This window comes from Oncorhynchus gorbuscha, unplaced genomic scaffold (assembly GCF_021184085.1).
Source record: "Oncorhynchus gorbuscha isolate QuinsamMale2020 ecotype Even-year unplaced genomic scaffold, OgorEven_v1.0 Un_scaffold_1967, whole genome shotgun sequence".
NCBI classification, from domain to species: domain Eukaryota; kingdom Metazoa; phylum Chordata; class Actinopteri; order Salmoniformes; family Salmonidae; genus Oncorhynchus; species Oncorhynchus gorbuscha.
In genome coordinates this window covers 43843-71439 of record NW_025746601.1, presented here as the reverse complement: position 1 = coordinate 71439, position 27597 = coordinate 43843, and the positions used below count along the sequence as shown (strand labels likewise).

General features: G+C 43.2%; 1 protein-coding gene across 1 annotated transcript in view; it reads left to right on the top strand.

Annotated features, from left to right (window-relative positions):
• Nucleotides 1-27597, top strand: part of LOC124024623 (lethal(2) giant larvae protein homolog 1-like) — a gene marked incomplete at its 3' end in the record, with an annotated part of 94551 nt that overhangs the window by 26063 nt on the left and 40891 nt on the right. The window contains exons 3-5 of the mRNA XM_046338519.1: nt 16427-16508; nt 19744-19901; nt 20122-20268. Coding sequence (XP_046194475.1) covers nt 16427-16508; nt 19744-19901; nt 20122-20268 — 387 coding nt within the window. The remainder of the gene's footprint in view (nt 1-16426; nt 16509-19743; nt 19902-20121; nt 20269-27597) is intronic.

Sequence of the window (27597 nt, the reverse complement as noted above, 5' to 3'; positions counted from 1 at the left end):
AATAGTAGTTAATTCAACAGGTAGATCAGGTATATAGACATGGTGGTGAATAGTAGTTAATTCAACATCAGGTATATAGACATGGTGGTGAATAGTAGTTAATTCAACAGGTAGATCAGGTATATAGACATGGTGGTGAATAGTAGTTAATTCAACAGGTAGATCAGGTATATAGACATGGTGGTGAATAGTAGTTAATTCAACAGGTAGATCAGGTATATAGACATGGTGGTGGTGAATAGTAGTTAATTCAACAGGTAGATCAGGTATATAGACATGGTGGTGAATAGTAGTTAATTCAACAGGTAGATCAGGTATATAGACATGGTGGTGAATAGTAGTTAATTCAACAGGTAGATCAGGTATATAGACATGGTGGTGGTGGTGAATAGTAGTTAATTCAACAGGTAGATCAGGTATATAGACATGGTGGTGAATAGTAGTTAATTCAACAGGTAGATCAGGTATATAGACATGGTGGTGGTGGTGGTGAATAGTAGTTAATTCAACAGGTAGATCAGGTATATAGACATGGTGGTGGTGAATAGTAGTTAATTCAACAGGTAGATCAGGTATATAGACATGGTGGTGGTGAATAGTAGTTAATTCAACAGGTAGATCAGGTATATAGACATGGTGGTGAATAGTAGTTAATTCAACAGGTAGATCAGGTATATAGACATGGTGGTGAATAGTAGTTAATTCAACAGGTAGATCAGGTATATAGACATGGTGGTGAATAGTAGTTAATTCAACAGGTAGATCAGGTATATAGACATGGTGGTGAATAGTAGTTAATTCAACAGGTAGATCAGGTATATAGACATGGTGGTGGTGGTGAATAGTAGTTAATTCAACAGGTAGATCAGGTATATAGACATGGTGGTGGTGGTGAATAGTAGTTAATTCAACAGGTAGATCAGACATGGTGGTGAATAGTAGTTAATTCAACAGGTAGATCAGGTATATAGACATGGTGGTGAATAGTAGTTAATTCAACAGGTAGATCAGGTATATAGACATGGTGGTGGTGGTGAATAGTAGTTAATTCAACAGGTAGATCAGGTATATAGACATGGTGGTGAATAGTAGTTAATTCAACAGGTAGATCAGGTATATAGACATGGTGGTGGTGGTGAATAGTAGTTAATTCAACAGGTAGATCAGGTATATAGACATGGTGGTGAATAGTAGTTAATTCAACAGGTAGATCAGGTATATAGACATGGTGGTGAATAGTAGTTAATTCAACAGGTAGATCAGGTATATAGACATGGTGGTGAATAGTAGTTAATTCAACAGGTAGATCAGGTATATAGACATGGTGGTGAATAGTAGTTAATTCAACAGGTAGATCAGGTATATAGACATGGTGAATAGTAGTTAATTGGATGGTGAATAGTAGTTAATTCAACAGGTAGATCAGGTATATAGACATGGTGGTGGTGAATAGTAGTTAATTAGTTAATTCAACAGGTAGATCAGGTATATAGACATGGTGGTGGTGGTGAATAGTAGTTAATTCAACAGGTAGATCAGGTATATAGACATGGTGGTGGTGGTGAATAGTAGTTAATTCAACAGGTAGATCAGGTATATAGACATGGTGGTGAATAGTAGTTAATTCAACAGGTAGATCAGGTATATAGACATGGTGGTGAATAGTAGTTAATTCAACAGGTAGATCAGGTATATAGACATGGTGGTGGTGGTGAATAGTAGTTAATTCAACAGGTAGATCAGGTATATAGACATGGTGGTGAATAGTAGTATATAGACATGGTAATTCAACAGGTAGATCAGGTATATAGACATGGTGGTGAATAGTAGTTAATTCAACAGGTAGATCAGGTATATAGACATGGTGGTGGTGGTGAATAGTAGTTAATTCAACAGGTAGATCAGGTATATAGACATGGTGGTGAATAGTAGTTAATTATAGACAGGTATATGGTGGTGGTGGTGAATAGTAGTTAATTCAACAGGTAGATCAGGTATATAGACATGGTGGTGGTGGTGGTGAATAGTAGTTAATTCAACAGGTAGATCAGGTATATAGACATGGTCAACAGGTAGATCAGGTATATAGACATGGGTGAATAGTAGTTAATTCAACAGGTAGATCAGGTATATAGACATGGTGGTGGTGAATAGTAGTTAATTCAACAGGTAGATCAGGTATATAGACATGGTGGTGAATAGTAGTTAATTCAACAGGTAGATCAGGTATATAGACATGGTGGTGAATAGTAGTTAATTCAACAGGTAGATCAGGTATATAGACATGGTGGTGAATAGTAGTTAATTCAACAGGTAGATCAGGTATATAGACATGGTGGTGGTGGTGAATAGTAGTTAATTCAACAGGTAGATCAGGTATATAGACATGGTGGTGGTGGTGAATAGTAGTTAATTCAACAGGTAGATCAGGTATATAGACATGGTGGTGAATAGTAGTTAATTCAACAGGTAGATCAGGTATATAGACATGGTGGTGAATAGTAGTTAATTCAACAGGTAGATCAGGTATATAGACATGGTGGTGAATAGTAGTTAATTCAACAGGTAGATCAGGTATATAGACATGGTGGTGGTGGTGAATAGTAGTTAATTCAACAGGTAGATCAGGTATATAGACATGGTGGTGGTGGTGAATAGTAGTTAATTCAACAGGTAGATCAGGTATATAGACATGGTGGTGGTGAATAGTAGTTAATTCAACAGGTAGATCAGGTATATAGACATGGTGGTGAATAGTAGTTAATTCAACAGGTAGATCAGGTATATAGACATGGTGGTGGTGAATAGTAGTTAATTCAACAGGTAGATCAGGTATATAGACATGGTGGTGAATAGTAGTTAATTCAACAGGTAGATCAGGTATATAGACATGGTGGTGGTGGTGAATAGTAGTTAATTCAACAGGTAGATCAGGTATATAGACATGGTGGTGAATAGTAGTTAATTCAACAGGTAGATCAGGTATATAGACATGGTGGTGAATAGTAGTTAATTCAACAGGTAGATCAGGTATATAGACATGGTGGTGGTGAATAGTAGTTAATTCAACAGGTAGATCAGGTATATAGACATGGTGGTGAATAGTAGTTAATTCAACAGGTAGATCAGGTATATAGACATGGTGGTGAATATAGTTAATTCAACAGGTAGATCAGGTATATAGACATGGTGGTGAATAGTAGTTAATTCAACAGGTAGATCAGGTATATAGACATGGTGGTGGTGGTGAATAGTAGTTAATTCAACAGGTAGATCAGGTATATAGACATGGTGGTGAATAGTAGTTAATTCAACAGGTAGATCAGGTATATAGACATGGTGGTGGTGGTGAATAGTAGTTAATTCAACAGGTAGATCAGGTATATAGACATGGTGGTGAATAGTAGTTAATTCAACAGGTAGATCAGGTATATAGACATGGTGGTGGTGGTGAATAGTAGTTAATTCAACAGGTAGATCAGGTATATAGACAGGTGAATATAGTTAATTCAACAGGTAGATCAGGTATATAGACATGGTGGTGAATAGTAGTTAATTCAACAGGTAGATCAGGTATATAGACATGGTGGTGGTGGTGAATAGTAGTTAATTCAACAGGTAGATCAGGTATATAGACATGGTGGTGGTGGTGAATAGTAGTTAATTCAACAGGTAGATCAGGTATATAGACATGGTGGTGAATAGTAGTTAATTCAACAGGTAGATCAGGTAGACATATAGAGGTAGATCAGTGTATATAGTGGTGGTGAATAGTAGTTAATTCAACAGGTAGATCAGGTATATAGACATGGTGGTGAATAGTAGTTAATTCAACAGGTAGATCAGGTATATAGACATGGTGGTGGTGGTGAATAGTAGTTAATTCAACAGGTAGATCAGGTATATAGACATGGTGGTGGTGGTGAATAGTAGTTAATTCAACAGGTAGATCAGGTATATAGACATGGTGGTGGTGAATAGTAGTTAATTCAACAGGTAGATCAGGTATATAGACATGGTGGTGAATAGTAGTTAATTCAACAGGTAGATCAGGTATATAGACATGGTGGTGGTGGTGAATAGAATAGTAGTTAATTCAACAGGTAGATCAGGTATATAGACATGGTGGTGGTGAATAGTAGTTAATTCAACAGGTAGATCAGGTATATAGACATGGTGGTGGTGGTGAATAGTAGTTAATTCAACAGGTAGATCAGGTATATAGACATGGTGGTGGTGGTGAATAGTAGTTAATTCAACAGGTAGATCAGGTATATAGACATGGTGGTGAATAGTAGTTAATTCAACAGGTAGATCAGGTATATAGACATGGTGGTGGTGGTGAATCAGGTAGTAGTTAATTCAACAGGTAGATCAGGTATATGAATAGTAGTTAATTCAACAGGTAGATGTATATAGTGGTGGAATGTAGTTAATTCAACAGGTAGATCAGGTATATAGACATGGTGGTGAATAATAATTCAACAGGTAGATCAGGTATATAGACATGGTGGTGGTGAATAGTAGTTAATTCAACAGGTAGATCAGGTATATAGACATGGTGGTGAATAGTAGTTAATTCAACAGGTAGATCAGGTATATAGACATGGTGGTGGTGAATAGTAGTTAATTCAACAGGTAGATCAGGTATATAGACATGGTGGTGAATAGTAGTTAATTCAACAGGTAGATCAGGTATATAGACATGGTGGTGAATAGTAGTTAATTCAACAGGTAGATCAGGTATATAGACATGGTGGTGGTGAATAGTAGTTAATTCAACAGGTAGATCAGGTATATAGACATGGTGGTGAATAGTAGTTAATTCAACAGGTAGATCAGGTATATAGACATGGTGGTGAATAGTAGTTAATTCAACAGGTAGATCAGGTATATAGACATGGTGGTGAATAGTAGTTAATTCAACAGGTAGATCAGGTATATAGACATGGTGGTGGTGGTGAATAGTAGTTAATTCAACAGGTAGATCAGGTATATAGACATGGTGGTGAATAGTAGTTAATTCAACAGGTAGATCAGGTATATAGACATGGTGGTGGTGGTGAATAGTAGTTAATTCAACAGGTAGATCAGGTATATAGACATGGTGGTGGTGGTGAATAGTAGTTAATTCAACAGGTAGATCAGGTATATAGACATGGTGGTGAATAGTAGTTAATTCAACAGGTAGATCAGGTATATAGATAGGTTCAACAGGTGGTGGTGAATAGTAGTTAATTCAACAGGTAGATCAGGTATATAGACATCAGGTGGTGGTGGTGAATAGTAGTTAATTCAACAGGTAGATCAGGTATATAGACATGGTGGTGAATAGTAGTTAATTCAACAGGTAGATCAGGTATATAGACATGGTGGTGGTGGTGAATAGTAGTTAATTCAACAGGTAGATCATGGTGGTATGAATAGACATGGTGGTGACATGGTGGTGTGCAGTGTTAATTCAAGGTAGATCAGGTATATAGACATGGTGGTGGTGAATAGTAGTTAATTCAACAGGTAGATCAGGTATATAGACATGGTGGTGGTGGTGAATAGTAGTTAATTCAACAGGTAGATCAGGTATATAGACATGGTGGTGGTGGTGAATAGTAGTTAATTCAACAGGTAGATCAGGTATATAGACATGGTGGTGAATAGTAGTTAATTCAACAGGTAGATCAGGTATATAGACATGGTGGTGAATAGTAGTTAATTCAACAGGTAGATCAGGTATATAGACATGGTGGTGAATAGTAGTTAATTCAACAGGTAGATCAGGTATATAGACATGGTGGTGGTGGTGAATAGTAGTTAATTCAACAGGTAGATCAGGTATATAGACATGGTGGTGAATAGTAGTTAATTCAACAGGTAGATCAGGTATATAGACATGGTGGTGAATAGTAGTTAATTCAACAGGTAGATCAGGTATATAGACATGGTGGTGAATAGTAGTTAATTCAACAGGTAGATCAGGTATATAGACATGGTGGTGGTGGTGAATAGTAGTTAATTCAACAGGTAGATCAGGTATATAGACATGGTGGTGGTGGTGAATAGTAGTTAATTCAACAGGTAGAGGTAGATCAGGTATATAGACATCAGGTATATAGACATGGTGGTGAATAGTAGTTAATTCAACAGGTAGATCAGGTATATAGACATGGTGGTGGTGGTGAATAGTAGTTAATTCAACAGGTAGATCAGGTATATAGACATGGTGGTGAATAGTAGTTAATTCAACAGGTAGATAATTCAACAGGTAGATCAGGTATATAGACATGGTGGTGAATAGTAGTTAATTCAACAGGTAGATCAGGTATATAGACATGGTGGTGAATAGTAGTTAATTCAACAGGTAGATCAGGTATATAGACATGGTGGTGAATAGTAGTTAATTCAACAGGTAGATCAGGTATATAGACATGGTGGTGGTGGTGAATAGTAGTTAATTCAACAGGTAGATCAGGTATATTCAACAGGTACATGGTAGACATGGTGGTGGTGGTGAATAGTAGTTAATTCAACAGGTAGATCAGGTATATAGACATGGTGGTGGTGGTGAATAGTAGTTAATTCAACAGGTAGATCAGGTATATAGACATGGTGGTGGTGGTGAATAGTAGTTAATTCAACAGGTAGATCAGGTATATAGACATGGTGGTGAATAGTAGTTAATTCAACAGGTAGATCAGGTATATAGACATGGTGGTGGTGGTGAATAGTAGTTAATTCAACAGGTAGATCAGGTATATAGACATGGTGGTGAATAGTAGTTAATTCAACAGGTAGATCAGGTATATAGACATGGTGGTGAATAGTAGTTAATTCAACAGGTAGATCAGGTATATAGACATGGTGGTGAATAGTAGTTAATTCAACAGGTAGATCAGGTATATAGACATGGTGGTGGTGGTGAATAGTAGTTAATTCAACAGGTAGATCAGGTATATAGACATGGTGGTGAATAGTAGTTAATTCAACAGGTAGATCAGGTATATAGACATGGTGGTGGTGGTGAATAGTAGTTAATTCAACAGGTAGATCAGGTATATAGACATGGTGGTGAATAGTAGTTAATTCAACAGGTAGATCAGGTATATAGACATCAGGTATATAGGTGGTGGTGAATAGTAGTTAATTAATTCAACAGGTAGTTAATTCAACAGGTAGATATATAGACATGGTGGTGGTGGTGGTGAATAGTAGTTAATTCAAGGTATATAGACATGGTGGTGGTGAATAGTAGTTAATTCAACAGGTAGATCAGGTATATAGACATAGGGTATATAGTGGTGGTGAATAGTAGTTAATTCAACAGGTAGATCAGGTATATAGACATGGTGGTGGTGGTGAATAGTAGTTAATTCAACAGGTAGATCAGGTATATAGACATGGTGGTGGTGGTGAATAGGTTAATTCAACAGGTAGATCAGGTATATAGACATGGTGGTGAATAGTAGTTAATTCAACAGGTAGATCAGGTATATAGACATGGTGGTGAATAGTAGTTAATTCAACAGGTAGATCAGGTATATAGACATGGTGGTGAATAGTAGTTAATTCAACAGGTAGATCAGGTATATAGACATGGTGGTGAATAGTAGTTAATTCAACAGGTAGATCAGGTATATAGACATGGTGGTGGTGGTGAATAGTAGTTAATTCAACAGGTAGATCAGGTATATAGACATGGTGGTGAATAGTAGTTAATTCAACAGGTAGATCAGGTATATAGACATGGTGGTGGTGGTGAATAGTAGTTAATTCAACAGGTAGATCAGGTATATAGACATGGTGGTGGTGGTGAATAGTAGTTAATTCAACAGGTAGATCAGGTATATAGACATGGTGGTGAATAGTAGTTAATTCAACAGGTAGATCAGGTATATAGACATGGTGGTGAATAGTAGTTAATTCAACAGGTAGATCAGGTATATAGACATGGTGGTGGTGAATAGTAGTTAATTCAACAGGTAGATCAGGTATATAGACATGGTGGTGAATAGTAGTTAATTCAACAGGTAGATCAGGTATATAGACATATAGTAGTTAATTCAACAGGTAGAGTATATAGACATGGTGGTGGTGGTGGTGAATAGTAGTTAATTCAACAGGTAGATCAGGTATATAGACATGGTGGTGGTGAATAGTAGTTAATTCAACAGGTAGATCAGGTATATAGACATGGTGGTGAATAGTAGTTAATTCAACAGGTAGATCAGGTATATAGACATGGTGGTGAATAGTAGTTAATTCAACAGGTAGATCAGGTATATAGACATGGTGGTGGTAGTGGTGAATAGACATGGTGGTTAATTCAACAGGTAGATCAGGTATATAGACATGGTGGTGAATAGTAGTTAATTCAACAGGTAGATCAGGTATATAGACATGGTGGTGGTGGTGAATAGTAGTTAATTCAACAGGTAGATCAGGTATATAGACATGGTGGTGAATAGTAGTTAATTCAACAGGTAGATCAGGTATATAGACATGGGTGGTGGTGAATAGTAGTTAATTCAACAGGTAGATCAGGTATATAGACATGGTGGTGAATAGTAGTTAATTCAACAGGTAGATCAGGTATATAGACATGGTGGTGAATAGTAGTTAATTCAACAGGTAGATCAGGTATATAGACATGGTGGTGGTGGTATAGTAGTTAATTAATTCAGACAGGTAGATCAGGGTATATAGACATGGTGGTGGTGGTGGTGGTGAATAGTAGTTAATTCAACAGGTAGATCAGGTATATAGACATGGTGGTGAATAGTAGTTAATTCAACAGGTAGATCAGGTATATAGACATGGTGGTGAATAGTAGTTAATTCAACAGGTAGATCAGGTATATAGACATGGTGGTGGTGGTGAATAGTAGTTAATTCAACAGGTAGATCAGGTATATAGACATGGTGGTGAATAGTAGTTAATTCAACAGGTAGATCAGGTATATAGACATGGTGGTGAATAGTAGTTAATTCAACAGGTAGATCAGGTATATAGACATGGTGGTGGTGGTGAATAGTAGTTAATTCAACAGGTAGATCAGGTATATAGACATGGTGGTGGTGGTGAATAGTAGTTAATTCAACAGGTAGATCAGGTATATAGACATGGTGGTGAATAGTAGTTAATTCAACAGGTAGATCAGGTATATAGACATGGTGGTGAATAGTAGTTAATTCAACAGGTAGATCAGGTATATAGACATGGTGGTGAATAGTAGTTAATTCAACAGGTAGATGGTAGACATGGTGGTGAATAGTAGTTAATTCAACAGGTAGATCAGGTATATAGACATGGTGGTGAATAGTGGTAATTCAACAGGTAGAATAGTAGTTAATTCAACAGGTAGATCAGGTATATAGACATGGTGGTGGTGGTAGATATAGACATGGTGGTGAATAGTTAATTCAACAGGTAGATCATGGTGGTATATAGACATGGTGGTGAATAGTAGTTAATTCAACAGGTCAGATAGACAGGTAGTTAATTCAACAGGTAGATCAGGTATATAGACATGGTGGTGAATAGTAGTTAATTCAACAGGTAGATCAGGTATATAGACATGGTGGTGAATAGTAGTTAATTCAACAGGTAGATCAGGTATATAGACATGGTGGTGGTGGTGGTGAATAGTAGTTAATTCAACAGGTAGATCAGGTATATAGACATGGTGGTGAATAGTAGTTAATTCAACAGGTAGATCAGGTATATAGACATGGGTGGTGAATAGTAGTTAATTCAACAGGTAGATCAGGTATATAGACATGGTGGTGGTGAATAGTAGTTAATTCAACAGGTAGATCAGGTATATAGACATGGTGGTGAATAGTAGTTAATTCAACAGGTAGATCAGGTATATAGACATGGTGGTGGTGGTGAATAGTAGTTAATTCAACAGGTAGATCAGGTATATAGACATGGTGGTGGTGGTGAATAGTAGTTAATTCAACAGGTAGATCAGGTATATAGACATGGTGGTGGTGAATAGTAGTTAATTCAACAGGTAGATCAGGTATATAGACATGGTGGTGGTGGTGAATAGTAGTTAATTCAACAGGTAGATCAGGTATATAGACATGGTGGTGAATAGTAGTTAATTCAACAGGTAGATCAGGTATATAGACATGGTGAATAGTAGTTAATGGTGAATAGACATGGTGGTGGTGGTGGTGAATAGTAGTTAATTCAACAGGTAGATCAGGTATATAGACATGGTAGTGGTGAATAGTAGTTAATTCAACAGGTAGATCAGGTATATAGACATGGTGGTGGTGGTGAATAGTAGTTAATTCAACAGGTAGATCAGGTATATAGACATGGTGGTGGTGGTGAATAGTAGTTAATTCAACAGGTAGATCAGGTATATAGACATGGTGGTGGTGAATAGTAGTTAATTCAACAGGTAGATCAGGTATATAGACATGGTGGTGGTGAATAGTAGTTAATTCAACAGGTAGATCAGGTATATAGACATGGTGGTGGTGGTGAATAGTAGTAGTAGTTAATTCAACAGGTAGATCAGGTATATAGACATGGTGGTGAATAGTAGTTAATTCAACAGGTAGATCAGGTATATAGACATGGTGGTGGTGGTGAATAGTAGTTAATTCAACAGGTAGATCAGGTATATAGACATGGTGGTGGTGAATAGTAGTTAATTCAACAGGTAGATCAGGTATATAGACATGGTGGTGAATAGTAGTTAATTCAACAGGTAGATCAGGTATATAGACATGGTGGTGAATAGTAGTTAATTCAACAGGTAGATCAGGTATATAGACATGGTGGTGGTGAATAGTAGTTAATTCAGGATCAGGTATATAGACATGGTAGTGGTGAATAGTAGTTAATTCAACAGGTAGATCAGGTATATAGACATGGTAGTGGTGAATAGTAGTTAATTCAACAGGTAGATCAGGTATATAGACATGGTGGTGGTGGTGAATAGTAGTTAATTCAACAGGTAGATCAGGTATATAGACATGGTGGTGAATAGTAGTTAATTCAACAGGTAGTCAGGTATATAGACATGGTGGTGAATAGTAGTTAATTCAACAGGTAGATCAGGTATATAGACATGGTGGTGAATAGTAGTTAATTCAACAGGTAGATCAGGTATATAGACACATGGTGGTGAATAGTAGTTAATTCAACAGGTAGATCAGGTATATAGACATGGTGGTGAATAGTAGTTAATTCAACAGGTAGATCAGGTATATAGACATGGTGGTGGTGGTGAATAGTAGTTAATTCAACAGGTAGATCAGGTATATAGACATGGTGGTGAATAGTAGTTAATTCAACAGGTAGATCAGGTATATAGACATGGTGGTGGTGGTGAATAGTAGTTAATTCAACAGGTAGATCAGGTATATAGACATGGTGGTGAATAGTAGTTAATTCAACAGGTAGATCAGGTATATAGACATGGTGGTGAATAGTAGTTAATTCAACAGGTAGATCAGGTATATAGACATGGTGGTGAATAGTAGTTAATTCAACAGGTAGATCAGGTATATAGACATGGTGGTGAATAGTAGTTAATTCAACAGGTAGATCAGGTATATAGACATGGTGGTGGTGGTGAATAGTTAATTCAACAGGTAGTTAATGAATAGTAGTTAATTCAACAGGTAGATCAGGTATATAGACATGGTGGTGAATAGTAGTTAATTCAACAGGTAGATCAGGTATATAGACATGGTGGTGAATATAGTTAATTCAACAGGTAGATCAGGTATATAGGTGGTGGTGGTGAATAGTAGTTAATTCAACAGGTAGATCAGGTATATAGACATGGTGGTGAATAGTAGTTAATTCAACAGGTAGATCAGGTATATAGACATGGTGGTGAATAGTAGTTAATTCAACAGGTAGATCAGGTATATAGACATGGTAGTGGTGAATAGTAGTTAATTCAACAGGTAGATCAGGTATATAGACATGGTAGTGGTGAATAGTAGTTAATTCAACAGGTAGATCAGGTATATAGACGTGGTGGTGGTGGTGGTGAATAGTAGTTAATTCAACAGGTAGATCAGGTATATAGACGTGGTGGTGGTGGTGGTGAATAGTAGTTAATTCAACAGGTAGATCAGGTATATAGACATGGTGGTGAATAGTAGTTAATTCAACAGGTAGATCAGGTATATAGACATGGTGGTGAATAGTAGTTAATTCAACAGGTAGATCAGGTATATAGACATGGTGGTGAATAGTAGTTAATTCAACAGGTAGATCAGGTATATAGACATGGTGGTGGTGGTGAATAGTAGTTAATTCAACAGGTAGATCAGGTATATAGACATGGTGGTGGTGGTGAATAGTAGTTAATTCAACAGGTAGATCAGGTATATAGACATGGTGGTGGTGGTGAATAGTAGTTAATTCAACAGGTAGATCAGGTATATAGACATGGTGGTGAATAGTAGTTAATTCAACAGGTAGATCAGGTATATAGACATGGTGGTGGTGGTGAATAGTAGTTAATTCAACAGGTAGATCAGGTATATAGACATGGTGGTGGTGAATAGTAGTTAATTCAACAGGTAGATCAGGTATATAGACATGGTGGTGAATAGTAGTTAATTCAACAGGTAGATCAGGTATATAGACATGGTGGTGAATAGTAGTTAATTCAACAGGTAGATCAGGTATATAGACATGGTGGTGAATAGTAGTTAATTCAACAGGTAGATCAGGTATATAGACATGGTGGTGAATAGTAGTTAATTCAACAGGTAGATCAGGTATATAGACATGGTGGTGGTGGTGAATAGTAGTTAATTCAACAGGTAGATCAGGTATATAGACATGGTAGTGGTGAATAGTAGTTAATTCAACAGGTAGATCAGGTATATAGACATGGTGGTGGTGGTGAATAGTAGTTAATTCAACAGGTAGATCAGGTATATAGACGTGGTGGTGGTGGTGGTGAATAGTAGTTAATTCAACAGGTAGATCAGGTATATAGACATGGTGGTGAATAGTAGTTAATTCAACAGGTAGATCAGGTATATAGACATGGTGGTGAATAGTAGTTAATTCCACAGGTAGATCAGGTATATAGACATGGTGGTGAATAGTAGTTAATTCAACAGGTAGATCAGGTATATAGACATGGTGGTGGTGGTGAATAGTAGTTAATTCAACAGGTAGATCAGGTATATAGACATGGTGGTGGTGGTGAATAGTAGTTAATTAAACAGGTAGATCAGGTATATAGACATGGTGGTGAATAGTAGTTAATTCAACAGGTAGATCAGGTATATAGACATGGTGGTGGTGGTGAATAGTAGTTAATTCAACAGGTAGATCAGGTATATAGACATGGTGGTGAATAGTAGTTAATTCAACAGGTAGATCAGGTATATAGACATGGTGGTGAATAGTAGTTAATTCAACAGGTAGATCAGGTATATAGACATGGTGGTGAATAGTAGTTAATTCAACAGGTAGATCAGGTATATAGACATGGTGGTGGTGGTGAATAGTAGTTAATTCAACAGGTAGATCAGGTATATAGACATGGTGGTGAATAGTAGTTAATTCAACAGGTAGATCAGGTATATAGACATGGTGGTGGTGGTGGTGAATAGTAGTTAATTCAACAGGTAGATCAGGTATATAGACATGGTAGTGGTGAATAGTAGTTAATTCAACAGGTAGATCAGGTATATAGACATGGTAGTGGTGAATAGTAGTTAATTCAACAGGTAGATCAGGTATATAGACATGGTGGTGGTGGTGAATAGTAGTTAATTCAACAGGTAGATCAGGTATATAGACATGGTGGTGGTGGTGGTGGTGAATAGTAGTTAATTCAACAGGTAGATCAGGTATATAGACATGGTGGTGGTGAATAGTAGTTAATTCAACAGGTAGATCAGGTATATAGACATGGTGGTGAATAGTAGTTAATTCAACAGGTAGATCAGGTATATAGACATGGTGGTGAATAGTAGTTAATTCAACAGGTAGATCAGGTATATAGACATGGTAGTGGTGAATAGTAGTTAATTCAACAGGTAGATCAGGTATATAGACATGGTAGTGGTGAATAGTAGTTAATTCAACAGGTAGATCAGGTATATAGACATGGTGGTGGTGGTGAATAGTAGTTAATTCAACAGGTAGATCAGGTATATAGACATGGTGGTGAATAGTAGTTAATTCAACAGGTAGATCAGGTATATAGACATGGTGGTGAATAGTAGTTAATTCAACAGGTAGATCAGGTATATAGACATGGTGGTGGTGAATAGTAGTTAATTCAACAGGTAGATCAGGTATATAGACATGGTGGTGAATAGTAGTTAATTCAACAGGTAGATCAGGTATATAGACATGGTGGTGAATAGTAGTTAATTCAACAGGTAGATCAGGTATATAGACATGGTGGTGGTGAATAGTAGTTAATTCAACAGGTAGATCAGGTATATAGACATGGTAGTGTATGATGAGAGAGGCCTGTAATTTTCATCATAGGTACACTTCAACTATGACAGACAAAATGAGAAAATAAAATCCAGAAAATCACATTGTAGGATTTTTAATTAATTTATTTGCAAATTATGGTGGAAAATAAGTATTTGGTCAATAACAAAAGTTTATCTCAATACTTTGTTATATACCCTTTGTTGGCAATGACCGAGGACAAACGTTTTCTGTAAGTCTTCACAAGGTTTTCACACATTGCTGGTATTTTGGCCCATTCCTCCATGCAGATCTCCTCTAGAGCAGTGATGTTTTGGGGCTGTTGCTGGGCAACACGGACTTTCAACTCCCTCCAAAGATTTTCTATGGGGTTGAGATCTGGAGACTGGCTAGGCCACTCCAGGACCTTGAAATGCTTCTTACGAAACATTTTTAAGTGGGAGAACTTGCACAATTGGTGGCTGACTAAATACTTTTTTGCCCCACTGTGCTGTGTGTATATAGCTGTATTCCTTGACTGTGCTGTGTGTATATAGCTGTATTCCTTGACTGTGCTGTGTGTGTATAGCTGTGTGTATATAGCTGTGTGTATATAGCTGTATTCCTTGACTGTGCTGTGTGTATATAGCTGTGTGTATATAGCTGTATTCCTTGACTGTGCTGTGTGTATATAGCTGTATTCCTTGACTGTGCTGTGTGTATATAGCTGTGTGTATATAGCTGTATTCCTTGACTGTGCTGTGTGTATATAGCTGTGTGTGTATAGCTGTATTCCTTGACTGTGCTGTGTGTATATAGCTGTGTGTGTATAGCTGTATTCCTTGACTGTGCTGTGTGTATATAGCTGTGTGTATATAGCTGTATTCCCTGACTGTTCTGTGTGTATATAGCTGTGTGTATATAGCTGTATTCCTTGACTGTGCTGTGTGTATATAGCTGTGTGTATATAGCTGTATTCCTTGACTGTGCTGTGTGTATATAGCTGTGTGTACATAGCTGTATTCCCTGACTGTGCTGTGTGTATATAGCTGTGTGTATATAGCTGTGTGTATATAGCTGTGTGTATATAGCTGTGTGTATAGAGCTGTGTGTATAGTGCTGTGTGTATATAGCTGTGTGTATATAGCTGTGTGTATAGTGCTGTGTGTATAGTGCTGTGTGTATATAGCTGTGTGTATATAGCTGTATTCCTTGACTGTGCTGTGTGTATATAGCTGTGTGTATATTGCTGTGTGTATATAGCTGTGTGTATATAGCTGTGTGTATATAGCTGTATTCCTTGACTGTTCTGTGTGTATATAGCTGTGTGTATATAGCTGTATTCCTTGACTGTGCTGTGTGTATATAGCTGTATTCCCTGACTGTTCTGTGTGTATATAGCTGTGTGTATATAGCTGTATTCCTTGACTGTGCTGTGTGTATATAGCTGTGTGTATATAGCTGTGTGTATATAGCTGTGTGTATATAGCTGTATTCCTTGACTGTGCTGTGTGTATATAGCTGTGTGTATATAGCTGTATTCCCTGACTGTGCTGTGTGTATATAGCTGTGTGTATATAGCTGTGTGTATATAGCTGTGTGTATATAGCTGTATTCCTTGACTGTGCTGTGTGTATATAGCTGTGTGTATATAGCTGTGTGTATAGAGCTGTGTGTATAGAGCTGTGTGTATAGAGCTGTGTGTATAGAGCTGTGTGTATATAGCTGTGTGTATATAGCTGTGTGTATAGAGCTGTGTCTATAGAGCTGTGTGTATAGAGCTGTGTGTATAGAGCTGTGTGTATAGAGCTGTGTGTATAGAGCTGTGTGTATAGAGCTGTGTGTATAGAGCTGTGTGTATAGAGCTGTGTGTATAGTGCTGTGTGTATAGTGCTGTGTGTATAGTGCTGTGTGTATAGTGCTGTGTGTATAGTGCTGTGTGTATAGTGCTGTGTGTATATAGCTGTGTGTATATAGCTGTGTTCCTTGACTGTCCTGTTAGTTATGGATCTCCAGGGGTGGAGTTTACAGGACTACACAGAGACACTGCAGCCGTATCGCAGATACACTTCCTCCAAGGACAGGTAAGACTGTAAGGTCACTTTCTGTAGGACCGGTAAGACTGTAAGGTCACTTCCTCTAGAACAGGTAAGACTGTTAGGTCACTTCCTCTAGAACAGGTAAGACTGTAAGGTCCTTCTGTAGCTCAGTTGGTAGAGCATGGCGCTTGTAACGCCAGGGTAGTGGGTTCGATCCCCGGGACCACCCATACGTAGAATGTATGCACACATGACTGTAAGTCTCTTTGGATAAAAGCGTCTGCTAAATGGCATATATTATTATTATTATATATTATTATATTATATTACTTCCTCTAGAACAGGTAAGACTGTTAGGTCACTTCCTGTAGGACAGGTAAGACTGTTAGGTCACTTCCTGTAGGACAGGTAAGACTGTAAGGTCACTTCCTGTAGGACAGGTAAGACTAAGGTCACTTCCTGTAGGACAGGTAAGACTAAGGTCACTTCCTCTAGAACAGGTAAGACTGTTAGGTCACTTCCTGTAGGATAGGTAAGACTGTAAGGTCACTTCCTGTAGGACAGGTAAGACTGTTAGGTCACTTCCTGTAGGACAGGTAAGACTGTTAGGTCACTTCCTGTAGGACAGGTAAGACTGTTAGGTCACTTCCTGTAGGACAGGTAAGACTGTTAGGTCACTTCCTCCAAGGACAGGTAAGACTGTTAGGTCACTTCCTGTAGGACAGGTAAGACTGTTAGGTCACTTCCTCCAAGGACGGGTAAGACTGTTAGGTCACTTCCTCCAAGGATGGGTAAGACTGTTAGGTCACTTCCTGTAGGACGGGTATTTTTTTTTGCCCTCGAGGTGGGGGGCCAGTCAAATGTTGCCCTCGAGGTGGGGGGCCAGTCAAATGTTGCCCTCGAGGTGGGGGGGGGCAGTCAAATGTTTTGCCCTCGAGGTGGGGGGCCAGTTAAATGTTTTGCCCTCGAGGTGGGGGGCCAGTTAAATGTTTTGCCCTCGAGGTGGGGGGCCAGTTAAATGTTTTGCCCTCGAGGTGGGGGGGCCAGATAAATGTTTTGCCTTCGAGGTGGGGGCCAGATAAATGTTTTGCCCTCGAGGTGGGGGGCCAGTCAAATGTTGCCCTCGAGGTGGGGGGCCAGTCAAATGTTTTGCCCTCGAGGTGGGGGCCAGTTAAATGTTTTGCCCTCGAGGTGGGGGGGCCAGTTAAATGTTTTGCCCTCGAGGTGGGGGACCAGTCAAATGTTGCCCTCGAGTTGGGGGCCAGTCAAATGTTGCCCTCGAGGTGGGGGGGCCAGTCAAATGTTGCCCTCGAGGTGGGGGGCCAGTCAAATGTTGCCCTCGAGGTGGGGGCCAGTCAAATGTTGCCCTCGAGGTGGGGGGGGGGGCCAGTCAAATGTTGCCCGAGGTGGGGGGCCGAGGTGGGGGGCCAGTCAAATGTTGCCCTCGAGGTGGGGGGCCAGTCAAATGTTGCCCTCGAGGTGGGGGGCCCAGTCAAACGTTCAGTCAGTCCCTCCACATTGGGTTCTTTCTGCAGTCTACAATGCTTTATTGCAACAATCATGACAATATGCAATGATTTGATCTATCTTCATATTTCATGACAATATGCAATGATTTTTGTCCAATTTGTCATGAAAATGCGCTGAGGGGAAAAGTTTGTTGGCTTGATTGAACCATATTATGTGGTAGATTTGAATTTAATAGGGATCCCCATTAGTTCCTGCAGCAGCTACTCTTCCTGGGGTTCATTATGGATCCCCATTAGTTCCTGCAGCAGCTACTCTTCCTGGGGTTTATTATGGATCCCCATTAGTTCCTGTCAAGGCAGCAGCTACTCTTCCTGGGGTTTATTATGGATCCCCATTAGTTCAATCCAAGGCAGCAGCTACTCTTCCTGGGGTTTATTATGGATCCCCATTAGTTCCTGCCAAGGCAGCAGCTACTCTTCCTGGGGTTTATTATGGATCCCCATTAGTTCCTGTCAAGGCAGCAGCTACTCTTCCTGGGGTTTATTATGGATCCTTATTAGTTCCTGCCAAGGCAGCAGCTACTCTTCCTAGGGTTTATTATGGATCCCCATTAGTTCCTGTCAAGGCAGCAGCTACTCTTCCTGGGGTTTATTATGGATCTCCATTAGGTCCTGCCAAGGCAGCAGCTACTCTTCCTGGGGTTTATTATGGATACCCATTAGTTCCTGCAGCAGCTACTCTTCCTGGGGTTTATTATGGATCCCCATTAGTTCCTGTCAAGGCAACAGCTACTCTTCCTGGGGTTTATTATGGATCCCCATTAGTTCCTGTCAAGGCAACAGCTACTCTTCCTGGGGTTTATTATGGATCCCCATTAGTTCCTGTCAAGGCAACAGCTACTCTTCCTGGGGTTTATTATGGATCCCCATTAGTTCCTGTCAAGGCAGCAGCTACTCTTCCTGGGGTTTATTATGGATCCCCATTAGTTCCTGCAGCAGCTACTCTTCCTAGGGTTTATTATGGATCCCCATTAGTTCCTGTCAAGGCAGCAGCTACTCTTCCTGGGGTTTATTATGGATCTCCATTAGTTCCTGCCAAGGCAGCAGCTAATCTTCCTGGGGTTTATTATGGATACCCATTAGTTCCTGCAGCAGCTACTCTTCCTGGGGTTTATTATGGATCCCCATTAGTTCCTGTCAAGGCAACAGCTACTCTTCCTGGGGTTTATTATGGATCCCCATTAGTTCCTGTCAAGGCAACAGCTACTCTTCCTGGGGTTTATTATGGATCCCCATTAGTTCCTGTCAAGGCAACAGCTACTCTTCCTAGGGTTTATTATGGATCCCCATTAGTTCCTGTCAAGGCATCGTGCATATCTAGTGGTCGTGTGCATATCTAGTGGTTGTGTGCATATGCTAAATGTCCTGGATTGGTTGAAATTAGAAGCCCTCTTTCTGTAGGACGCCGATGGGGTCAGTGTTATGCAATAATGCAACGATTTGACTGTTTTTCTTGCAGAAATAGTGTGGTTAAATATGCCCTCGCAGAATTTGCAGGGAATTGTTGATTTAACAAAAATATGTGTGATGGCGTGTGATCCTGGATTTGACTGTTGGGATTGAAATAGTTTAACTGCACAAATCAGTTGACTGCATACCCACAAGCCACTGCAGTCCCTCATGATGAGGTCAGATATTTTGTAGCCCCCCCCCCTGGTTTTAGGTGCTAGGTTTATTTATATTTACAAATTCACCCTTCAGTCCCGCCTTCCTGGTCTGTGATGTCATCCTGGTGTTGTGCTCTGTGATAGGGCCGTCTGTTGTCGCTGCTTGATGACAACACGCTGCACCTGTGGGAGCTGGGCGGAGCTTCCCGGGACAGGGGAGGGGCTAAGAGCGAAGGTGTGGTCTACCTGGAAGAAAAACGCAACTACAGTCTCCTGGGACGACCTGGACTAGAGAGCTGCAGGTACACACACACACACACACACACACACACACACACACACACACACACACACACACACACACACACACACACACACACACACACACACACACATAATAATATAATGTGTGTGATGTTGTCTCCAGTGCAAGCCGTGTGACAGTTCTGCTGTTGTTGATACATACATACACAGAGACATACATGTATGTGTGTGTTATAATGTGTGTGATGTTGTCTCCAGTGCAAGCCGTGTGACAGTTCTGCTGTTGTTGAGGTCATGTGACCTGCTGTGTGTCGGCACCGAGGGAGGGGGCATACACTTCCTGGATCTGCCACGCCTCTCGTTGAGGGATAACCAATCACTCCTGCTGGACCAGGTAATGCAGAGGTGAGTGACAGCTGCTTCAGCCAGTGGGAGGAGGTAGTGTGGGTCTGTTCTAGAATGGGTTGGGTTCTAGAATGGGTTGGGTTCTCCAGGTTCCATCCTGGTCAGCTGAGAGGAGAGCTGTCACAGGTGTGTATGTATGTTGTGTGTATATTTCCCACTGCTCCTGTTGTCATGGTCGTTAGGGGGGAAGGGCCTCCTGTTGTCATGGTCGTTAGGGGGGAAGGGCCTCCTGTTGTCATGGTCGTTAGGGGGAAGGGCCTCCTGTTGTCATGGTCGTTAGGGGAAGGGCCTCCTGTTGTCATGGTCGTTAGGGGAAGGGCCTCCTGTTGTCATGGTCGTTAGGGGAAGGGCCTCCTGTTGTCATGGTCGTTAGGGGAAAGGGCCTCCTGTTGTCATGGTCGTTAGGGGGGAAGGGCCTCCTGTTGTCATGGTCGTTAGGGGAAAGGGCCTCCTGTTGTCATGGTCGTTAGGGGGGAAGGGCCTCCTGTTGTCATGGTCGTTAGGGGAAAGGGCCTCCTGTTGTCATGGTCGTTAGGGGGGAAGGGCCTCCTGTTGTCATGGTCGTTAGGGGGAAGGGCCTCCTGTTGTCATGGTCGTTAGGGCCTCCTGTTGGGGGAAGAGCCTCCTGTTGTCATGGTCGTTAGGGGGAAGGGCCTCCTGTTGTCATGGTCGTTAGGGGGAAGGGCCTCCTGTTGTCATGGTCGTTAGGGGAAAGTCGTTAGGGGAAAGGGCCTCCTGTTGTCATGGTCGTTGGGGGAAAGGGCCTCCTGTTGTCATGGTCGTTAGGGGAAAGGGCCTCCTGTTGTCATGGTCGTTAAGGGGAAGGGCCTCCTGTTGTCATGGTCGTTAGGGGAAAGGGCCTCCTGTTGTCATGGTCGTTAGGGGAAAGGGCCTCCTGTTGTCATGGTCGTTAGGGGGGAAGAGCCTCCTGTTGTCATGGTCGTTAGGGGGGAAGGGCCTCCTGTTGTCATGGTCGTTAGGGGGAAGGGCCTCCTGTTGTCATGGTCGTTAGGGGAAAGGGCCTCCTGTTGTCATGGTCGTTAGGGGGAGAGCCTCCTGTTGTCATGGTCGTTAGGGGGGAAGAGCCTCCTGTTGTCATGGTCGTTAGGGGGGAAGGGCCTCCTGTTGTCATGGTCGTTAGGGGGGAAGGGCCTCCTGTTGTCATGGTCGTTAGGGGGAAGGGCCTCCTGTTGTCATGGTCGTTAGGGGAAAGGGCCTCCTGTTGTCATGGTCGTTGGGGAAAGGGCCTCCTGTTGTCAAAGGGGAAAGGGCCTCCTGTTGTCATGGTCGTTAAGGGGAAGGGCCTCCTGTTGTCATGGTCGTTAGGGAAAGGGCCTCCTGTTGTCATGGTCGTTAGGGGAAAGGGCCTCCTGTTGTCATGGTCGTTAGGGGAAGAGCCTCCTGTTGTCATGGTCGTTAGGGGGAAGGGCCTCCTGTTGTCATGGTCGTTAGGGGGGAAGGGCCTCCTGTTGTCATGGTCGTTAGGGGAAAGGGCCTCCTGTTGTCATGGTCGTTAGGGGGGAAGAGCCTCCTGTTGTCATGGTCGTTAGGGGGGAAGAGCCTCCTGTTGTCATGGTCGTTAGGGGGGGGATGGTCGTTAGGGGGGCCTCCTGTTGTCATGGTCGTTAGGGGAGAAGGGCCTCCTGTTGTCATGGTCGTTAGGGGAAAGGGCCTTCCTGTTGTCATGGTCGTTAGGGGAAAGGGCCTCCTGTTGTCATGGTCGTTAGGGGGAAATGGCCTCCTGTTGTCATGGTCGTTAGGGGAAAGGGCCTCCTGTTGTCATGGTCGTTAAGTGGAAGGGCCTCCTGTTGTCATGGTCGTTAGGGGAAAGGGCCTCCTGTTGTCATGGTCGTTAAGTGGAAGGGCCTCCTGTTGTCATGGTCGTTAGGGGGGAAGGGCCTCCTGTTGTCATGGTCGTTAGGGGGGAAGGGCCACCTGTTGTCATGGTCGTTAGGGGGAAGGGCCTCCTGTTGTCATGGTCGTTAGGGGGAAGGGCCTCCTGTTGTCATGGTCGTTAGGGGAAAGGGCCTCCTGTTGTCATGGTCGTTAGGGGAAAGGGCCTCCTGTTGTCATGGTCGTTAAGGGGAAGGGCCTCCTGTTGTCATGGTCGTTAAGGGGAAAGGGCCTCCTGTTGTCATGGTCGTTAGGGGGAAGGGCCTCCTGTTGTCATGGTCGTTAGGGGGGAAGGGCCTCCTGTTGTCATGGTCGTTAGGGGGAAGGGCCTCCTGTTGTCATGGTCGTTAGGGGGAAGGGCCTCCTGTTGTCATGGTCGTTAGGGGGAAGGGCCTCCTGTTGTCATGGTCGTTAGGGGGAAGGGCCTCCTGTTGTCATGGTCGTTAGGGGAAAGGGCCTTCCTGTTGTCATGGTTGGGGAAGGGCCTCCTGTTGTCATGGTTGTTAGGGGGAAGGGCCTCCTGTTGTCATGGTTGTTAGGGGAAGAGCCTTGACTCGGTGCTAACGAGGGCTCAACGTCACATCACAGAGAGGGGGTGGAGTTTCAGAGGGTGAGGGATGGGGTGAGGGAGAGAGAGGGCGTGGAGGTTGAGGGTGAGGGAGAGAGAGCGGGTGGAGGTTCAGAGGGTGAGGGAGAGAGAGGGGTGGAGGTTCAGAGGGTGAGGGAGAGAGAGGGGTGGAGGTTCAGAGGGTGAGGGAGAGAGAGGGGGTGGAGGTTCAGAGGGTGAGGGGAGAGAGGGGGTGGAGGTTCAGAGGGGGTGAGGGGGTGGAGGAGAGGGTGAGAGAGGGGTGGAGGTTCAGAGGGTGAGGGAGAGAGAGGGGGTGGAGGTTCAGAGGGTGAGGGAGAGAGAGGGGGTGGAGGTTCAGAGGGTGAGGGAGAGAGAGGGGGTGGAGGTTCAGAGGGTGAGGGAGAGAGAGGGGGTGGAGGTTCAGAGGGTGAGGGAGAGAGAGGGGTGGAGGTTCAGAGGGTGAGGGGGGGTGGAGGTTCAGAGGGTGAGGGAGAGAGAGGGGTGGAGGTTCAGAGGGTGAGGGATGGAGAGACACAATGAAATGCTTTGTGGGTAATGTTCGTGGTTTGGTGGTTCTGGCGACCATCCTTTGTGCTGGACTGCCCTCTCCTCAGTCACTGTGTGGAGGGGGGCACAATCCCACTCTGTGTGGAGGGGGGCACAATCCCACTCTGTGTGGAGGGGGGCACAATCCCACTCTGTGTGGAGGGGGCACAATCCCACTCTGTGTGGAGGGGGGGCACAATCCCACTCTGTGTGGAGGGGGGCACAATCCCACTCTGTGTGGAGGGGGGGGCACAATCCCACTCTGTGTGGAGGGGGGCACAATCCCACTCTGTGTGGAGGGGGGCACAATCCCACTCTGTGTGGAGGGGGGGCACAATCCCACTCTGTGTGGAGGGGGGCACAATCCCACTCTGTGTGGAGGGGGGGCACAATCCCACTCTGTGTGGAGGGGGGCACAATCCCACTCTGTGTGGAGGGGGGCACAATCCCACTCTGTGTGGAGGGGGGGCACAATCCCACTCTGTGTGGAGGGGGGCACAATCCCACTCTGTGTGGAGGGGGAGGCACAATCCCACTCTGTGTGGAGGGGGAATAATCCCACTCTGTGTGGAGGGGGGCACAATCCCACTCTGTGTGGAGGGGGGGGGCACAATCCCACTCTGTGTGGAGGGGGGCACAATCCCACTCTGTGTGGAGGGGGGCACAATCCCACTCTGTGTGGAGGGGGGCACAATCCCACTCTGTGTGGAGTGGGGGCACAATCCCACTCTGTGTGGAGGGGGGCACAATCCCACTCTGTGTGGAGGGGGGCACAATCCCACTCTGGGGGGAGGGGGGGGCACAATCCCACTCTGTGTGGAGGGGGTGAGATCCTATCAGTCTTGGTTCTCCATCATCTGAATCACTGTGATGGGTAACAGTGTTTTTCAGTGTACCTGAGGACTACAGGTGGCTGATGGGTAACGGTGTTTTTCAGCGTACCTGAGGACTACAGGTGGCTGATGGGTAACAGTGTTTTTTTATTTTTTATTTATTTCATCTTTATTTAACCAGGTAGGCAAGTTGAGAACAAGTTCTCATTTACAATTGCAACCTGGCCAATATAAAGCAAAGCAGTTCGACAGATACAACGACACAGAGGTACACATGGAGTAAAACAAACATACAGTCAATAATACAGTGTAAACAAGTCTATATACGATGTGAGTAAATGAGGTGAGAAGGGAGGTAAAGGCAAAAAAGGCCATGGTGGCAAAGTAAATACAATATAGCAAGTAAAACACTGGAATGGTAGTTTTGCAATGGAAGAATGTGCAAAGTAGACATAAAAATAATGGGGTGCAAAGGAGCAAAATAAATAAATAAATTAAATACAGTTGGGAAAGAGGTAGTTGTTTGGGCTAAATTATAGGTGGGCTATGTACAGGTGCAGTAATCTGTAAGATGCTCTGACAGTTGGTGCTTAAAGCTAGTGAGGGAGATAAGTGTTTCCAGTTTCAGAGATTTTTGCAGTTCGTTCCAGTCACTGGCAGCAGAGAACTGGAAGGAGAGGCGGCCAAAGAAAGAATTGGTTTTGGGGGTGACCAGAGAGATATACCTGCTGGAGCGTGTGCTACAGGTGGGAGATGCTATGGTGACCAGCGAGCTGAGATAAGGGGGGACTTTACCTAGCAGGGTCTTGTAGATGACATGGAGCCAGTGGGTTTGGCAACGAGTATGAAGCGAGGGCCAGCCAACGAGAGCGTACAGGTCACAATGGTGGGTAGTATATGGGGCTTTGGTGACAAAACGGATTGCACTGTGATAGACTGCATCCAATTTGCTGAGTAGAGTGTTGGAGGCTATTTTGTAAATGACATCGCTGAAGTCGAGGATTGGTAGGATGGTCAGTTTTACAAGGGTATGTTTGGCAGCATGAGTGAAGGATGCTTTGTTGCGAAATAGGAAGCCAATTCTAGATTTAACTTTGGATTGGTCTGGAAGGAGAGTTTACAGTCTAACCAGACACCTAAGTATCAGTGTTTTTCAGCGTACCTGAGGACTACAGGTGGCTGATGGGTAATGGTGTTTTTCAGCGTACCTGAGGTGGCTGATGGGTAATGGTGTTTTTCAGCGTACCTGGGGTGGCTGATGGGTAATGGTGTTTTTCAGCGTACCTGAGGTGGCTGATGGGTAATGGTGTTTTTCAGTGTACCTGAGGACTACAGGTGGCTGATGGGTAATGGTGTTTTTCAGCGTACCTGAGGACTACAGGTGGCTGATGGGTAACGGTGTTTTTCAGCGTACCTGAGGACTACAGGTGGCTGATGGGTAATGGTGTTTTTCAGCGTACCTGAGGTGGCTGATGGGTAATGGTGTTTTTAAGCGTACCTGAGGTGGCTGATGGGTAATGGTGTTTTTCAGCGTACCTGAGGACTACAGGTGGCTGATGGGTAACGGTGTTTTTCAGCGTACCCGAGGACTACAGGTGGCTAATGGGTAACGTTGTTTTTCAGCGTACCTGAGGACTACAGGTGGCTGATGGGTAACGGTGTTTTTCAGCGTACCTGAGGACTACAGGTGGCTGATGGGTAACGGTGTTTTTCAGCGTACCCGAGGACTACAGGTGGCTAATGGGTAACGTTGTTTTCAGCGACCTGAGGACTACAGGTGGCTGATGGGTAACGGTGTTTTTCAGCGTACCTGAGGACTACAGGTGGCTGATGGGTAATGGTGTTTTTCAGCGTACCTGAGGTGGCTGATGGGTAATGGTGTTTTTCAGCGTACCTGAGGTGGCTGATGGGTAATGGTGTTTTTCAGCGTACCTGATGGGTAATGGTGTTTTTCAGCGTACCTGAGGACTACAGGTGGCTGATGGGTAACGGTGTTTTTCAGCGTACCTGAGGACTACAGGTGGCTGATGGGTAACGGTGTTTTTCAGCATACCTGAGGACTACAGGTGGCTGATGGGTAACGGTGTTTTTCAGCATACCTGAGGACTACAGGTGGCTGATGGGTAACGGTGTTTTTCAGCGTACCTGAGGACTACAGGTGGCTGATGGGTAATGGTGTTTTTCAGCGTACCTGAGGACTACAGGTGGCTAATGGGTAACGTTGTTTTTCAGCGTACCTGAGGACTACAGGTGGCTGATGGGTAACGGTGTTTTTCAGCGTACCTGAGGACTACAGGTGGCTGATGGGTAATGGTGTTTTTCAGCGTACCTGAGGTGGCTGATGGGTAATGGTGTTTTTCAGCGTACCTGAGGTGGCTGATGGGTAATGGTGTTTTTCAGCGTACCTGAGGTGGCTGATGGGTAATGGTGTTTTTCAGCGTACCTGAGGTGGCTGATGGGTAATGGTGTTTTTCAGCGTACCTGATGGGTAATGGTGTTTTTCAGCGTACCTGAGGACTACAGGTGGCTGATGGGTAACGGTGTTTTTCAGCGTACCTGAGGACTACAGGTGGCTGATGGGTAACGGTGTTTTTCAGCGTACCTGAGGACTACAGGTGGCTGATGGGTAATGGTGTTTTTCAGCGTACCTGAGGACTACAGGTGGCTAATGGGTAACGTTGTTTTTCAGCGTACCTGAGGACTACAGGTGGCTGATGGGTAACGGTGTTTTTCAGCGTACCTGAGGACTACAGGTGGCTGATGGGTAATGGTGTTTTTCAGCGTACCTGAGGTGGCTGATGGGTAATGGTGTTTTTCAGCGTACCTGAGGTGGCTGATGGGTAATGGTGTTTTTCAGCGTACCTGAGGTGGCTGATGGGTAATGGTGTTTTTCAGCGTACCTGAGGTGGCTGATGGGTAATGGTGTTTTTCAGCGTACCTGAGGACTACAGGTGGCTGATGGGTAACGGTGTTTTTCAGCGTACCTGAGGACTACAGGTGGCTGATGGGTAACGGTGTTTTTCAGCGTACCTGAGGACTACAGGTGGCTGATGGGTAACGGTGTTTTTCAGCGTACCTGAGGACTACAGGTGGCTGATGGGTAATGGTGTTTTTCAGCGTACCTGAGGACTACAGGTGGCTGATGGGTAACGGTGTTTTTCAGCGTACCTGAGGACTACAGGTGGCTGATGGGTAATGGTGTTTTTCAGCGTACCTGAGGACTACAGGTGGCTGATGGGTAACGGTGTTTTTCAGCGTACCTGAGGACTACAGGTGGCTGATGGGTAACGGTGTTTTTCAGCGTACCTGAGGACTACAGGTGGCTGATGGGTAATGGTGTTTTTCAGCGTACCTGAGGTGGCTGATGGGTAATGGTGTTTTTCAGCGTACCTGAGGACTACAGGTGGCTGATGGGTAATGGTGTTTTTCAGCGTACCTGAGGTGGCTGATGGGTAATGGTGTTTTTCAGCGTACCTGAGGACTACAGGT